General features: G+C 40.5%; 1 protein-coding gene across 3 annotated transcripts in view; it reads left to right on the forward strand.

The window, feature by feature from the left end:
• Positions 1–16,999, forward strand: part of TAF4B (TATA-box binding protein associated factor 4b) — a 72,281-nt gene extending 55,282 nt beyond the window's left edge. For all 3 annotated transcript variants that reach the window (XM_064706005.1, XM_064706006.1, XM_064706003.1), the window contains 2 exons: positions 4,127–4,246; positions 15,198–16,999. In XM_064706005.1, the coding sequence (XP_064562075.1) occupies positions 4,127–4,246; positions 15,198–15,362 (285 nt within the window). In that variant the 3' untranslated portion in view covers positions 15,363–16,999. The remainder of the gene's footprint in view (positions 1–4,126; positions 4,247–15,197) is intronic.
• The last annotated feature ends 872 nt before the right edge of the window (positions 17,000–17,871 follow it).

The raw sequence follows: 17,871 nt of genomic DNA on the forward strand, positions 1-17,871 counted from the left end.
ACTAAAATGGTTATTGTGTCACCCTAGAGATTTCTGCTTGCTGCAAGACCAGACTTTAAACCCTGTTTTTATTATTAAAAAGGCCAGCAGCAACAAAGACTATTTTACAAGTTCTGAGACGTTTTCATAGCAATTTGATCTTTATACACAGGTTTTTAGAACTCTTTGTACTGCAATTCTTAGCATATGTGAAATTGGAAAGGGGGGAAGGAAGCATGAACATTCATTTGCCGCTTGCCTGGAACCCACCCCCTCTTATTGCCCTTCTTGGGGAATGAATTTTGAATAGAGCATGTGTTGGGTTCTTGTGTTGTGATGGAAGAGCAGCATCTTTCAGCAGACTACATAGGTCAGGTTGAGGGGCAGCCTGCTAGTTTGGGGGTCCAACATATGGGGCAGCTCCCCCCTGCTCCTCTGGAACTGCCATCACACACTTCAGTCTTCAAGGAAGAAGATCAATCTGTTGTCAAGATGAGTATGATGGTATGATTTCACCTGGGTGTGACAGTTCTCTTTGTATCCTATCTTACTCAAAGACAGCAATGTTAATAAAACTGACCTCTAGAAGGGAAACCATGCAACTTCTCTGTGTTATATTTTAATAAAGTGTATCTACTACTTTTACTGCCCCTTATGCAGTGATTTTTCTTCACTAACTTACATGCTACAAAACTAACCATTAAAGAAAGATTTGACTCCACACAGTCACCTCTTGCTCTTTCCTAATCTTGTTTAGGAAAATCTGGCAGTAGTTAGCCAGCCAGTATCCTCGGGTATCCCTTGACATTATCTGCCTGTCTTCTCCTTATCCTGTGCTTTTAACTGCTCACATAATGTTTAGACATTTAATCTGCAATTTTTAATGGAACAAAACTTGATGAAAAGATGATTTTGCTGGCTTCAGCAGGGTAATTTGGATGCCTGCCCATATCGCTTAACGGGGATCTGTTGAGTCCATTATAGAAATTGAGTGTTTAAATTCATTTGTCTTAATTATGTTCTCAGAAAAATCCCTGAGATGTGTAGAATGCAACAAGACTACGATTTTTTTTCTTCTTTTGCTTCAAACCCTGGTGAGATTCTTCATGACTTGAAAAATCCTTTGACTAGCCAGAAGGTGGAAAATGTATTGGGGAGAGCAGATGTTGATAATGATGTGTGATTCCAGCATTGTCTTGGAAACTGCCTGGTCGAAGATGCATCAGTTCTGTTTCTAGAAAGCACATCTTTTTTTATAAAGTCTGCCAAGTGTCATTCCCTCCTTTGTTACCTCTGCCAGCACTGCCCTCCTGCAGCATTGCTCCCTCCTGCAGTGTGTCAGTGCCAGCAGCACACTCGGTCCGCTGGAATTCCATGGGGCAAATGGTGATGGTGCCAAGGCACTGCCCAGTCCTCAACCAGAGCAGCATCCTGGTGCTCCACCAAGAGAGCCTCCACTTGTCCAGTCCCCTCCACCCCATGCTGATGCCAACCCAAAGCCCTCTTGGTATTTAATTCATAGTTCTGCCTTTTGTTGTCACACTTGGCCATGGCTGCCCATCAACAGCAGCTGTGAAAAGGAGAGAGGGGCTCATTTCAATGCTGCTTTAAGCCAGAGGTGTTCAGCAGCCACACATTTTTGACAAGTCTAAGTGCAGTAATGCTGGTTGGTGTGTGTTTTGCAGGGTTGAGAGAGAGGGAGGATGTGTTTTCCAGTGGTTCCCAGGGATGGAAGCACATGGTTGGACTAATAAAGGCTTTTGGTTTGTTTTGCATTGTATTAAGTTTAATGATTTTAAAAGTTGTTTTACTTTTGAGTTTAATGGTTCCTAAATAAAAGTAAATCATCTTTCCCCTTCTGGTTTTCTTTTTCACTGGAGCCTTAAGGAGTTTAATCTTTTCCCAGAGGGGTGCTGTGTGCATGACACGTTGCAGTGCCTCTTCTCATGGCAAGACTGTGGTGTACCTGTGACCATTGTAATGACTGAATTACCCTGATGGCAGGAAGGAGTGCTTTACTTCTGCAGGGATGCTCCATAGCTGCCTGTAAGGAGGGGTGGCTCCAGGTGTTGGAGGCCTGGGCAGCTGAGGCTGGAAGTCAGCACCTACCTCTGCCAAAAATCTCAGCATTTTATTGCTGAGATTTAAGGCTTACTCTAAGCATTTTATTGCTCCTGCCTTAATCTTTCACAGTTTGCAAAGTTTCAAATTTTTCTTTTAATTTATTTTCACTTTGCTCCATTTCTTATTGGCTGAAGTGTGTTACTGAATATAAAGATATGAGATTTAATCTATATATGAGATTAAAGGAAAATTTATCCTAAACGTTTTATGGTAGTATGCTGGCTGGAGTTAACTTTGGAGTTTGAAAGTTCATAGTGTGTAAAGTATTCCTGAAAGCAATCCTGTATATTTGGATAAAAACAAACTGACTGAATTAAGTAAATTTTGATAAATAAGGTTTTAATTATGTACACTGCACACAAAAGCAAGAGTAGTGTGTGTGGTAAGTGAAGGATGGTGTCTAGCTTTGAAGAAATACTACTGTGTGAAGAAGTACTACTATAATAAAAGCCTACATTGGGTGATCAAAGATGACTTGCAAATAGTGCTGTTTTCAAAACTGAAACATACAACACCCCCCAAAAACTTTATTCTCAGCATATTTGTTAAAAATCTCACTTTCCCTGATTTCTGCTGAAAAATCTTGAGCAGTTTGTCTCTTCCAGGGAACATTGTCCTTTTAGGAATCTTGCCCTGAAATACTGTTTTCATTTAAATAGCCTAGTTGCTGCAATACCTGATGTGAAGCTGCCACCATCACTAAATTCTACTTATATGATGTAAAATAAGGCTTGTAACACCACCCACCCAGAAACCACCCAGCCAAAAGCTCTCTTCCCCAAAACATTCCCCATGAGCCCCAAAGTATTTCATTGTTGTGGGTTCTTCTTTATTTAAGTGGTAGCAAGTAGGGGACTTAACACCATGTAGGGGCTGCAAGCTCAGTTGTTATCAGCTGCTCTTCTCCTCTCCAAGTGGGAATTCTGAGAGCTGAAAAGCAAGCAAAATCATAGAGTGTTGCAAGCTTGGTAAGCAGGATATCTGTATTGACTGGGTGACCAAATCCAGGTAATTCACTGGGTTTATGGTGGGAGATGGGAGGAGATTCAGATGCTTTCCTACCCATGGTATGCTTGTACTTCGGTTTTTTTAAGACATGCACACACATCAATGCACAGAATCCCCATCTGGGCAATCTTTGAAGTCCTGGGAATGGGGAGGATGTGGGCTACAGAGCTATCTATACTAGTTGCAGGTGAGACCATCCCAGGGTTGACATCACCTAGAGGTTTATGTTTGGAAAACCTTCCTTCTCCACCCAAGCTCCAAGTTGGACAGCTGGTGGATCTGGAAGCAGTGTGTTTGTATTAGCAGGGTGGCTGATCTAAGACAGTAAGTCTGCCAGCAGACTTGACTGGGTTGAGTTCCAGAGCAGCTGGCATCAATAATTATTGAATAGAATGTATCTCAAAATACAAGAATAAAACTTTCTTTTTTTTTTTAATTTTATGTTAATGCTCTTTATTGTGGGTTTCTATCCCATCCCAAGTTTAGCTAATCCAGGTGAAGGTTGTTTCTAATGATTTCTTAGTGTTCAACAGTTTTGGAGGTGAGTGAAAATAAACATGCAGTGTATCTCTACCTTGCTGCAGATGTTCTTGAACATTCAAATATGTACTGGGAAAATAAAGTCTAGCAGTCAGCTAGCAGCATCCTCTTAAATTGGGTAGTACAATGTTTCACAAAGGCAATATTAAGTGTTGAGTTCAGGTGGTAGGGGAAATTGGGTGTCTTGCTTGTGCAGTCAGGAATTGAGATTTTGAAATGAGAATAAAACCAGGTCACATAGCCTGGTAACTTAAATTTTTAATACTAATCCAGCTTCATAAACCAGTTCAGACCAAGATTTTCCATTAACCAGAAATAACAAACCTTATTTGTCAGATGTGACCAGAAAGCGGGGAGAGATGCTGTGAAATACATTGTTTTTGAAGGGGCTACAGAGCTATCTGAAACAGCTCTAAAAGGAACCTTTAACATAATGTGTGTCATAACTAATGTAGTTGTTTTCTTTTTAAATTAGATGCAGCAGCTGGAATTAGCACAGATGCAACAAAGAGAAGCCAACCTCACAGCTTTGGCAGCCATTGGACCAAGGAAGAAAAGACCATTGGATTCACTGACCATTGGATCTGGGCTCGAGGTACAGACCTGGCTTTTAATGACTTGCATGGTGTTACATCTTCATACTGGATTACATTTATCCTTTCCTGTGGGAAGAAGTGTGAATTCTCTCACACAAAATGGTTTGTTGCATTCTGTAAGAAACCTAGTTTGTGTGTTAGGTGCTTGAAAGGATTGTTTCTGGTAAATTTGATGGGAATGTGTAATTGTGTGTTAAAGGAAAGATGCATAAGAGCGCTGTGTGTAAAGGACTAAAGGAAATGATGACTCAGAGAAATTCCCATCTATAGTGGAGGGTAACCGAGCTGTTGGTGGCCTTCCACAGTGGGCAATTGTCATGGCCCCTCAGGTAAGTTCACAGTTCCTGGTTTGGATGGCTTTTGAAATGGTTCTTGATTTGACATTTGACTGTGGACATTATTCCATGCACAATGCATAGGGACTCTTCTCAAATATTCTGTGAATTCACCTTGGCTAGGTTCTCCCTAAAAGCAGTAAATAAGTCAGTAAAGCTAGACCATTCACTTCCTGCAATGAGCCAGACCATCTTCTGTGGCTCATGTTGGATACTGAAAGTGCTTTTAACAAACCTTTTCTGGGCAAATCTCTCAATGTGCTGAAGAGTAAGGTCATCATTTTTGCTGGAGATGGGAGAAATTGGTGTCACAGCCAGTTTTGCCCCTCTATCATGGAGCCTCAATATTGCTCAAGTGAAAGTCTGGTTGCCCTGACATAATCACAACGATCAGGAGCCTGGAAAGTAACTCTTGTGTGGAGGCAGTGGTGGTAAAGTTGTCCTTTCTGATGAACCTTCAGCCTTTTTCATTCTTGTTGTATGGGAAGCCTAAATAGATGGTGGGATTGAAAATACTCTGTCATTTTAGCATAGCAGAGTCTGGGAGGACCTTGTCCTCAGTTATTTGCATTGTAACTGAGATAGTGGTGGCAGCTGTCCCCGGGTTTCTTCTTCATCTGGACTGTGACAAGAGGCCTCACTAAGCAGGTGAGATAGACTTGTTTCAGTGAATTTTTAACTTATTTTTTTCCCTGACATGGATATAAAATTAGGTCTTTGAATACTCCGTGTTAACCACAAGTGAAGGAAAGCAATCTTTCTCCAAACAAGCTGCAGAAAGCAGTGTTCACAGCTTTTGAGCAGCTTTTCTTCTCTTCTTTGAAGTTTTTTTAATGCACTTTCACATGAAGCTAAATGTATGGTTATTTTTTTTTTAATACCACTGGAAAAACTTGAAAAAATCAGTCTAGCACAAGAACAGTTTCCCCCATCCTTTTCTCATCTTCCCCCAAGCTTCTATCGGGTAACTATTCCTGTTCTTCATAGTGGTTTTCTGTAATTATTGTCGGATTTGTTTCTGAATATTTAACAAGTCTGCCTGTTAAGTACTTTTCAGTTATTTCTCATCATCTGTGGTATGTCTGCTTTATTAAAAGCTTCATGAGATTATGTGAGACAGATAACAGTGTTGCTGTTGAAAGCTGGTTATCCATTATTTACTTTGCCACTTCAAAAGAATGTGGACACGACACGCCTAAAACTGACCATAAACATTGATAACATTCCATTGTCACAAATTTACCTGCTGTATTTTAAGCAACTTCTCATATGGTTGCCATACAGACTGATTTGTAAGGGCAGTAGGTGAAAGTAATTCTGACAGTGAAACCATTTTTGTTTCTTGCATGCAAGCTCACATTCCAGTGCCAAGTTCTTAGGCTTCATGCTACTGGAAAGCATTTCTCTGCAGACGTTTTTTTTTTTTCCTATTTTGTGAAATTATGCAGGATAGCAATCCTTGAGAAGGATGTTTAGATTTAAATGTTTTTAAGTGTCCCAATATATCTAAGCAGGATTTATAAAAGGCTTAAAACTTCTCATGTAGAATAAAGAATGGTTTTGACAAACACTCTCTAGTTCAAGAAGCAGAACATTTGTAATACATTCATGATAACATGGCAAAACATCCTGAGCAGTAAACAACATTCCATTCTTCAGAGATGAAAGGAGGTCTTTGAAACTGAAAGCAAGTACAATATGGCCTTAGGCTGATACACATTTGGGCATCTTTAAAATCATCTTTTTGGGCAACCTGTCTGAGAATAATTTAAACAGGCAGGATGTGCTTTTTCATTTCAAATTGCAAATACAGACAAAGTACAGAGAGCTTTACTCTCAAATAATCTTAAATGTCAGAACTTCTAGACTGTGCAATGGCAAGTAAATCTGAGCACAATACTCTTGTGCCATTTTTTATTATTTTCATTATTTTTATTTTTAAAGACTGATAACTTGGTAGACATGTATGATGGAAGAAGTTATTCCTAAATACGAATTATATTTAACATTATTGAGTGAAATCACTGATGCTTAAGATTAAGATATTTAACTATGACTTCAACTTTCTTTGGATAATGTTCTTTGTACAATGTTTGTGTCTCCTATGGCCGTGTCAGCTCTGTACATCTTCTTTTTATGGTTGCCTACTGCAATAATTAAAGGAAAGGAATTGTTTCAAGCAATTATTGATGCAAACCAAAGCCGTAATGTATTTGGGCAGACAGGGAAGAAATAATCAGTTACAGTATGTATTAAAAAAGTGAAACTCTGTAAGCAAATTTGTCGTCTATTTGCCTTTCTTTATTCAGTACCAAAATGTAATGGATACTGGGAAAGTTCAGTTCAGCAGACTGGGTTGGTTGGATCTGCTGCCTACTGTTGCAGTAAAAGTGAAGGGCTCAAACCAGCATTTTAGGGAGCATGGTATGCTAACTTATCCACAAATAAGTATCTCTGTTTAACTGGGATGATTTTTCAGCCCAAGGTTTTCTGTTTTCTCCACACACCAGCACTGGGCCTTGCTCCTCTTCTGAAAAGTGTTTTTCCCAAGATAGTTGAGCACATGATTCCTGCACGTTCATCTTATTTTGATGTCTGAAATTGTGCTTTACTTGGTCTTTCCAGGAGACCAATTATGGGTCATTTTAATGTGGTAACTAGAACATGTGGTGACACAAGCATGTGCTTTCCAGCTAGAAGCCTGCTTGCGGCAGCCTCATCACCTCATAATGTAACAAGTACAGAAAGAGGCTCTTATCCAGAGGAGTGCCTGGCAACTAATTTGGACCTAAAAGCAATATAAAAAGAATAATCTATATGTTGCCATGATTGCTTATGTATCTCGAAAGTTGAAATAGCAGTAGGGACAAATCCATCATGATCATGGAATGAAAAAATAAGGCTAATGCTCTAGGCCTAATTAAAAAAAAATAAAAGGCAGCAGTATAATGGGAATTCTTTTTCCTTTCTTGTTGGAAACACTAGTTTGGGTAGTTTTGCATGTTCTCTTCACTGCAACTTAACATTTGAATGGTATTGTTCAGAAAGAGCAATTTGAGAAAGCCTTGGTAAGAAAATCCCTCTGTTGTGAAAATGTGTTAATTTGTGCTACTTGTAATCCAGAGGTGGCAATATCTTCATCTCTCTCATTCTTATCCCTCTGGACACTTTTGGATAGAATGAATAGGAGAGGCCTTTGGATTCCATTTATATGTGTCTTGGGGTTTGTGCATTTGTTACCCACCTCTCCTCCTCCCCTAGTTTGAGGGCATGTGGTAAACAGTAATGAATTAAAGGGTAGGAAGAATTGAAAACTAACTCATCTTGGGAAGGGAGGACACTTCTAAAACAAATATGAAAAAAGTAAACTTGAAACCACAGAGTCATTTTCCCAATTCATTGTTCTGTTTCATAGCTTTTACTGGTTGGTAACACGCCCCGTAATGTTTTCAATGCTGATAAATAGTCAAGGATTTTTTTATATTTTTTATTAAGTTTTACTGCTTTTCTGTTGACAAAGCCATTTTGGAAACAGCTTTTTCTCATTTCCACTGTAACTGGAATCTTAGAAGTTTGAAGACTACAGTTCTGAGTCCTTAAACTTTGTTTCCTTCTATTCAGAGATTTCTTGGGTGCAAGTCATCTTTGGCCTTGAACCAAGAGCTCTGTATTTATTTGTGCAGAATCATGCACCAAGAAGGAAAAAAGTCTACAGATGTTTCTGAGAGAAGACTCAGAAGACTGGCTGTTATACTTATGGTCCTCATCTGAATACTGTGGTCAGGCCCTTCTTCTACTTTGTATAGGAAAACTTAGTTGAATACCAGTACTTCTGTGTAATTTTTTGGGGTAGAACACTTGCTTTGCATTGCTTTTCTGGCTCCATGATAACACATTAAGTACTTAAAAGTGATCCAGTCTCTCCTGCTGTTGGTGCTGAGTTCTTCACTTGCTTTCTCCCAGGTCGGTTCCACTGACTGACTCAGGGTTGTACATCTCATGTCTTTCCTTTCTTTTTGCCAGATCCAATGACAAAGGAAATTCCTCTTTCCAGGTACTGCTTGTGTCTGTTCTATCCCCTGCCAAGACTGGCTGCTCTGTTAGTGAGTGTGGATCTTGCCTAGTCACAGGTAGTCTGGCTTTGGTGTGGGAACATAAGCTACTGCAAGCAGTTGCTACATCAGTAAATCATGCAGCTGATATGCTGTGCTCAGTGCAGAGCCATTCAAATACTCCGTTTCTGTCGAACTCCTAGCCCTGGCCAACATACTGAAATAATGTGATAACTTCCAGGGTTGTGCACATCTAATACAGCGGTCCACACTTGCATTCTCCTTCTGCAAAGAAGTTTGGCAAGCAAAAATGGAAGAAATGCCTTGTTTACCACAGTGGTCATTGTTCCATTTTTAGTATGACTGTGGGTGGAGGAAATGAGCTTGTCATCTTCTCTTGTGTCTGCCACATCTGATCATTGTTAGCAGAACTTAAACTTACCCTTCTTGCTTTACAACTTTGGGATGCTGGCACATCGATTAAACATATTCTGTACATGGTGCTTGTTTGAGCTTTGGAAATGTTCTTTAGGTTGTCTGAGGAAGAGCTAAGCCTTTGAGCAACAAGTCCTTTCTGCAGAATGGAAGTAAACCCAACTCTTCCAAGTGGCCAGGGGAGAGACATGATTTGTTTTTTTCTGGTGTGTGACAGTCCAATGACTTATTTTATTTTATTCTACTTTATTTTATTTCTTATTTCCAGAAGGGGTTTATGCTCTTGTAAGTGGTAACTGTAGAAGCTACTGCCACTCTTTATGGCCATAAGCTCTTCTGATGAGGGAACACTAGGACAATTCATCAGTTTCAGTATTGGTGTTACGGACATGACTGTGTCTAAGTGTGAATTTAAAGTCATGAATTGGCTCTGTAGCAAATGATAGCTCTCTGTGCAGTGGAGCCACTGTCTGGTCTTTGGCATGGGTACAGGATAGTCTGCTAAAGTATTTTCTTAGAAGCTGCATAATATTAATTTAAAAACAACCGCTTCAAATTGGGCCACATATATAAGTAGGTGTTCATTACAAGGCTACAGAATCTGTTTCTACACTTCAGTGGTTTCCCTCACTTTCTCTGTGTCTCTTTCTCTCTTTGTCACCCCTTCCCCCAGCCCATAGGTATTAAGTGATACTGGAGGGTGAGGTTTTTTCTACTTTGCATATGCTTAATGTATGTAAGAGTCTTGATTTAAATTTCTGGTTCTTATTTAAGCTCTTGGACAGCTGAAGTGTCTATGACATGGTCATACCTTTGGGGAAGAAGGGAGCTAAAAGTTACTGAAGTTATAAAATGTCTTCAGCATCTTAGTTACCTGTTTCAAGACCTAACAAAGCACAGCTCTGTCGGCTAAAGAGTTTCAGTTTCTGTGCTGAATTTCCTGGTGCCTGTCAGTCTAGGCTATACACTTGATCTGAATTTTTTCCCCATGTAAATAGGCAAAAATATTCTCAACTGCCATTCACACACTTCAGAAATACAGTTCATTGGCCCATATCGTGCCTTCTCTGTGCTAGAGATGAACTTAATTCTTCTTATATGTGAAAGAGATCTGCAATTTAAATGACTAATTGCATTGTAGCTTTAGGCTGAACATATTGGTAATGCACAAATGTTGATGACATGTGAAGGGTCAAGAGATTTATAATTTAGTTGACAATACATTGCTTAAAATGATGTGGCAAAGAGCCAGAAAATTTCAGCTTAATAATTGTCTGTTAACTAACATGACATATTTGTATAGGATTCATTACCTCCAGGTACAGATTAAGCATCTGATGTACCCATAAGAAGTGACATGCGTACATGAATCTTGGCCATAATAGTGAATAAACTGACACTGCATTCACAGTAATTTGTTTCAATATGTAAAACATGTTGTTGCCTACATTTGAAAAGACTTGTAGGAATGTTGCAATGAAATCTGAAGAAAAATGTGTAATTGAATGGAGTTTTCTATTATATAGATCTGACAGCTCTGTGAGGCTTTTTTGTAGGCTGCAGATAACATCATAAATACACGTTTGTTTTCAGCTGCACAAGAAGCAGTCTGGATATAGAGATCTGAGTCCTTCAGCCATTGGCTTGAGCTACCCTAATGGTCTGTAAGGTTAAAAGAAAAATAAAATCCCCAGACCCCAACCTAAAAAAACCAACTTTTTTTTAAAAAAAGAATCCTGTAAATATTGAGTCATCTAGTACTTTAGTGTTGTGAATGTGGGAGTATTTCTGTCAGACCAAGTTTTGTTAGAACAGGCAGCATCAGTAGGCTGGCTTGCCACCAGACTGCTATCAACTTCTTTCACTTTGCTTTCTCTGGCCTACATTAGGCACTTGTGTGTACGAGCAAAAAGGTCACAGTTTTGCCAGGGTCTGTTCCTTTCCCGCTGGCTGCTGGAGGAGACTCAGGTAAGTGCTTGAACACAGTATGTTAACACAGTGGTTTTTTAACCCTTGTTTCCTATGAGAAAGGAATGTGTTCTGTGTTTTACAGCTGAGAGCCAAGTACTGCATACACTAGATATCCCTGATCTCAGCATGACCACACGTGAGAGAGATGGGGGTTGAACCTGGAAGCTTTTGCTTCAATTCACTAGGTGCTCTTACCACCTTTCAGCAACACCTCTGCTGCACACAGCTGGCATTTTTCAGTGTTTGGGGATGTCATTGAAAAATGTCTCATGACTTTGCTTCCTTCTGCTGGTGATATTTTTATAATGTGCAGCAGAGCTGCAATAACAGTTTGCTCTCTTGGGATCTTGGCTCTGGGCCTGTGATATGTTTATGCCACACCAAAAATTGAAATGAGAACTCTTGGCTTGACTTTTAAACATTTGACTGAGTACTTTTCTCTTTTAAAGTGTCTCACTCCGAACAGTTTAAAATTTTGAATTTTGGTTGAATTTGGGAAGGGACCATGTACTTCACCAGGAACGAACCTGACTGGAACTTGGTGGGGAGGGAGATGTCTGCAGACCTCTATGAGCTTTGTGTCAGGGCCTGTAGAATAGCTCTGAGCAGTTTTGAAATCCTTGTTGGTATCCATGATCCAAACTTGCAGATGCCAAGCTCCAGATACCTTGCAGACTAGAAGTAAGGTGGGAGCGGTGGCTCTGTATTAACTTCACTCTTGCCTTGTCAGAGAATTGGTATTTCATTCTCCATCCAGCCACTGGAGAGAGCTCTAGAGATCTTTAAACAGGTTTCCAGAGCAACCTCTGAATGAAACTGGCTGTTCAACAGCTTGGGACTACAGCAGGAGTACCACAATGGGTTCTGCTGCCAAGAGAGTGTAATTGATCTCTGTCAGGTGTTTATAAAAGGCTCTAAGGGTGACAGTGTGCTGCTGTGGAAAAGGTGCTGATTTGGGCTCAGTTCTGAGGACAGTTCAAAAGCAGGACTGCTGCTGCTGTGACCTCCTGGGGCTGATTTTAAGCCAGTTGTTGTCTCAGTACTGGGGTGGATGTTTACAGTGGTGCAGTTACATTGCTGTAGTGCCTCACCTGGCTTACAAACAGGGTCTGTCAGCTGTGATACCCAGGCATACTGGTAGAATCTACACTGGTAGTTGTCCCTTCTGGGCTGCATGTCTCTGTCATTTCCCTTCTCGAAGGAAGGCAGGGTGCTGAAGGTTTACTGAAAGGCAGGAATTTCAAGGTAACAAAAAAAAAAAAAAACCAACACAACAACAGCAACAAAAAAAAAAAAACCAAACCAAAAAACCAAAAAAAAATACAAAAAAAAAAATAAGAAGTTGCTAGTTAGAGCACTAATAATCAGATGCAGTACCCTTTGTTAGAATTGATTTTACAGGATGCATTTTCTCTTTGTTTATCTTTGTACTTGTCTGTGACCTGGTTGAAAAGCAGCACTTTTCCCCTGGAAACAGACAAAGCTGTCTTGGGGTGTGCTGAAGACTAGCAGTGAAGAATCCCCCAAAACAGTAAGGCACAAGTGCTTGCTGCCCAAATGGGAGGAGCATAATGGAGATGTCTGGGAGCAAGGAGTGAGCTGGTGTTTTTCAAGTCTCAAAAGTTTTGTGCTTTTGAGGAAGGGGTATGTGAGATCTAAAGGAGGGGATTATGGACTGTTGCCTAGGGCCAGACAAGGTTGACCTCCTGCCCAATTGGAATTTGCTAAAGTGGAGCAGCAGGGGACTCTCCCTAAAGTGTCACTTGTGTCAGCTTGAGAGCTCAGAGCTTGGCATTTCATAAGTAAAGACATGGACATTAACAGAGGGGTCTGTGATGGTTCTTTGGGATGTGCAGATCTTGGACCAATGCTTGGTTCAAGTTCCAAAACAAAACCAGGAAAAAACAGTGTTTCAATACAACTGTGGAAGACAGTAGCTAACAGGAGATGGTGCTCAGCACTGCAGAGATTCACTTTGAGTTCCTCAGCATGGTCCCTATCTGCACTGGAATGACCTAGGCTGTCTGTTGGCTTCTTTAATTTTAAACCAACATGTACTTTGAGAGAAGGACACTTTCTTTTAAAGTGGTAGGAGCTGTTGGTTATGGTAGGAGCTGTTAGTTGTTGAAGACCTCCCTGTGGTAGGAGCTGCTGGTTGTCAGAGAGCTCCCTGGCCCCTGAAACTCTGTGCTCAGTAGTTTTAATATGCCAGAGTGATGCTGTGGGAAACTTAGAGCTGTGAATGGCTGTCTTAGTAAACAGGGGCCCAGGACAAGCTTTGACTTTGGATGTGGTATTACAGCATAATATCGCTTTATGTCTCTGCACTGAGCATGATGGGTAGGAATTTAAGAATAAACAAATCCATAACTTTGACTCAAATTCAGGCAGCTTGGTGCTTCTGCCCTGTTGTTGCATCTTGCAGCTACAGCAGCTTCCAAAGCGGGCTGGGTGATTTGTGCCGTCTGTCTCCCCTTTTTGTAAGAGTGAGCAGGATTGAGGTGGCTTTGTTTGGTGTCTTTTTAAAGGTAAGACTTCCAGTCTAATGACTTATTTAGAGAGAAAATACTTTCACCTCAATAAAGTTCTTTGAATTATAAAGGACATTGCTGTTGGGTTACTGAAAACCCTTGGGGTTTGTTTCATTTATAACATTGCCTCGGGCCTTCTGCTGCATCCTGTTGGACTGACCTCCTTTTCAACCCGTGCTGGCAGCTGCATTGCAGAGCTATCTTTTCCCTGGATCCTTCAGGGTTGTCATATGACAAACTTGAACTGTGACCCTTTTGTGTCTTACCAGGACAGCAGTGCCCTCTGTGCAATGTGGCCAGCAGTCTTCCCCACGCACGCATTTGTTCCGAGCCATTTAACAAACTGAAAGTTTCAAATGATGGCATTTCATAGTGTTTAATAGCATTGACTGTAAAGCAAATGAAATGGTGCTGAATACCCTGCATGCTGCTTGTAAAAAAATACAGCTTCCATTTCTGCAATGTGCCCTGGGTTTTCTGTGGCTAGCATATGCTCTCTGGTGAATCTCTTTATATTTTTAATAAATTTCAATGCTTCCACCCTAACAACAGTAGTATTTGCTGCTATATGTAGTCCAGCACTGGTAGTCATTTCTAATAAATGGGGGGTTTAAACAGATTTCTCTAAGCAAAGTGGGCAAAGTCATTTTGCTGAAGTCTTGCAGAGAGTGTTAGGGTAAGAATTGATATAGTTAGCACTGCATCCAAGCAACACCATCTCCAAGTGGTGTTGATGCTGGCAGGCATTGCCCTGCTGAAGTTACGGAGACTGAGCACTCGTATTTGTACAAATTACATTCATTACCAAGAACCCTCCAGTATTGATAAGAGACTGGCTGTGCAGCACAGATTGGCTCCAAGATAAGTAGCCAGTCTATTGTGCTGCTCATGGTAATCTTCCTCTTCCCCACCCCTAATAATAAATCTTGGGGCATTTTGGAAAGCGTGGGGGTTGCTCATTCCAGTAGCTTGAATATAAAACTACTCAATGTCATCATCTCCTACCAATTGTATTTTCATAACCAAGCAAGGCAGCTGACTGAGGTGGATAGGCTCAGATACAGTGTTCTGAATATCTGGATGCTTTCACTGAGTATTTGTTGCCCTCTTAAAGGACAGAGCACAGATGATGGCTGGGATGAGTTTCTCCTGGCCATGTTCCAAAGCTAGGGTGCACTCACAGTGAAAGTTTTCCTCATGAAGAGATGGAAACCGCTGGAGCAAGTGGTAGTAAGAGCTGTGCACGGCCTGGGGCTCTGTATAGGTACTATGTTAGTACCTTCTTCCTAGCTGGCTGATGCTTTCTCAGTGCAAGTCTGTTTAGCAGACTTCAGTGAAATGGCAGTTATTTATCCTACCATATTTGTATAATTTTAAAGGAAGAAAGAACTTTGTGGTTGCTTTGACTGAAATAAACCATCAGCTGGCAAGCACTTGCTTTGTCTTTTTCAGTATCTCATCTTGCAAGGATTTTTGGATTGCTGGTTTTCAGCATGGAAAGCTGAACATCTGTGGGCTAGTTTTATACAAGTAGGCAGTATAATCCAACCAGTTTAGTTGAAACTTCTATTTACATGAAATTCTAATGTTTCTGATGGGTTTTTTCTTCCTCTCTCCCCCATTTAGGGTTTGAAAAGCAATGGAATTGCTGGATCATCAGGTTTTAGCCTTACGAAGCAGATGCTCTGTCCACGAGTAACCCGTGTCTGTCTCAGGGACTTGATATTCTGCATGGAACAAGAGAGGGAGATGAAGCATTCTCTACGCTTGTACCGTGCCCTTCTGAAGTGATTTCAATCTTGCATTTCACCGTGCTGTCTACTGCCAAAGATAACATTGAAGCATTGTTGCACTGTCTTGAAATTCCAGTTTCTGGAAAATGATCCGTTGTAAGGATAACTCTTGTTTACAGATAAACATTTTTATTAAATACCTAACTTAGCACCTGTACGGTTTTTAATAATACTTGGCTTAAATCTGTCTGTAAACCAGTGAAAACACTGAGCTGCACACATAAGCACCTATCTGCTTGCATTGAACTGTCTTACAAGCTCTGAGGGCTTGATAAGTGTCCCTAGTTTATGTATGCCACTTGTTTCAGTACTCCAGAGTCTGCAACATCTGTTCTATGTGTAGTGCCACCTTCCAACCCCATCTTATTTAGGGAAACAAATATCATTATAATGGCACAGCATAGCATGGCAACTGTATTTAATCATGAACCAGCAGTCAGTAAACATGCTAATGTATTGCTTGTGTGACTCAACATCTTAAATTTTCTGTGTTTAGAATTACTACTGGATGCTCACTTGTGGAGATCAAATAGCAAGTAAAAGGAATGAGGGGTCCTTTGTACCCCACACTTCGCCTCAATTGCCTTCAGCCTTTCCTCTGAGAAGGTGACTGAGGGAAGGAGGACAAACCAGTGATTTAAGTACACCACATAGTGTAGCTAGGGTATACTTAGATGGTCATGGAAAATTTGGAGTTACTAAAAATAAAAGGAATAAAAAATCCTAAAAAGGGAGGGTAAACAGAAAAAAAACAGTTTATCTTTCTGTGGATACAAAAAATAGCATTGAACTTAAACATAGATGTGGAAAGATATTAACAAAACCTGTACTGACTACAAAAAAGAGAAAAGTTGAGATTCATTGAAACTCTGGAGCTGAAGACTCTCCTTGGAGAGGAGCAGTGTTTCCAAAGCACAGGATTCACTGCTTTAGAATATTGTTTTAATACTTTAATGTGGTGTAACAGGGAAGCTTCTCAAATAGAAAGTATTTAGACAGTTGCTTTGTTCCCATTCAGTGAGAAGGAGGACTCTGGATTATAAAGAATGTTAGAACAGGTTCAAAGATTGTCGGCTTGCTGGTAAAGACTGCCTTGTGGTGGAAGGAAAGCCCTCTGGGTCACCCTTCTCCCCAAGCTCCAAACATGTTGCCTTTCATGACACAGCACTGTATAGCATGGCTGTTTCCCAGGACTGGTGGGAAAGACACTGACTGCATTCACGGAATCACAGAATATCCTGAGTTGGAAGGGACCTACCCCAAGGATCATCGAGTCCAACTCTAAAGTGAACGGCCCGCACAGGGATCAAACGCAGAACATTATCAGCACCATGCTCCAACCAACTATTGAATGGCTTCCTGCTGAATTTTCTTTTCTTTGACAAAAAACAAGCTTCCTAGGGTTACTTGGCATGCTGCTTCAAAACTTGAAGCAGCTATTCACACAACTATTCTGCACTGTCAGAACCACTGTAGATGGTTCCCAAATTCACAAAGTTGTGAATCAGTTATGTTGGTTTTTTGTTGGAACAAATCTAGTAAATGAATGCTGTAAAATATTTATATATGTATATATAGCACATATATATATATATAAGAAAAGCAGTACTTTGACTATAGTTTGCAAGATATTGATGGCATCGGGCAAAATTGTTTTGTATTATTAAATGCTTAGCTTTACTTTTTATGTAAAGTGCAGCATTTTCCATATTTGTGTACTGTTATCTTATTGATCAGATGTTAAAAATTATTTTAAATACTGCATTAAAGCAATTATTTTATTAAAAATAATAAATTGGTAACTTTGTTTCCTGACATGAGAAGTTGAGCATCTGATGCTGTCAGCACCATGACTAATGGTGTGACTTGGGGAGCCAGTCCCAGCTGTCCGCCCATCACAGGAGCTGGCACGGCTTCCTCATGTAACATATTAACTATGGACATCTCTATTTGAAGGGGTTTTAAAACAGGTAGGTGACAGAGAAAAGGATTGCTGGAAAGGGGGAGGGTGAGCAGGGAGAAAAAGAAATGTCTCTGATTTCCTACTCTCAGCACAGAGACTGGGTTGTGGTGGTTTTTGGTAACAGCTGGCTAGAGGTGAGAGCTCTGCACATGTTCTGGGAAGGGAAGGCATGAACTGTGTCAGACTTCAGCAATGTGCTGTGGAAGCACTGTCCTAAATAACTTTTAAAGCAACTCACAATTAATTAAATGCAGGCTGGAGAACCACAAAGAGCATCTGCAAATTGGCCTGCCTCTTTCTCTTGAAACCAGTGCAATACTGAAGTGAAATATGTTGGAGAAAATAATTGATAAATAGATATATCTAAAGGATTATGGATGATTCAGGTGTTTTTATGGCCTGCCTATGATGAAGATCACATGCTTTTATTGCTGCCAGAACAAGTTGTCTCTCACCAGTAGATTCTCCCTGTGTGTTCCCTCTTCCCCCATGTGTCATGTCCACACCCACCCCACTCCCAAAAGACCTCTCAAATCCAAAATTT

This window comes from Zonotrichia leucophrys, chromosome 2 (genome assembly GCF_028769735.1).
Source record: "Zonotrichia leucophrys gambelii isolate GWCS_2022_RI chromosome 2, RI_Zleu_2.0, whole genome shotgun sequence".
NCBI lineage: Eukaryota > Metazoa > Chordata > Aves > Passeriformes > Passerellidae > Zonotrichia > Zonotrichia leucophrys.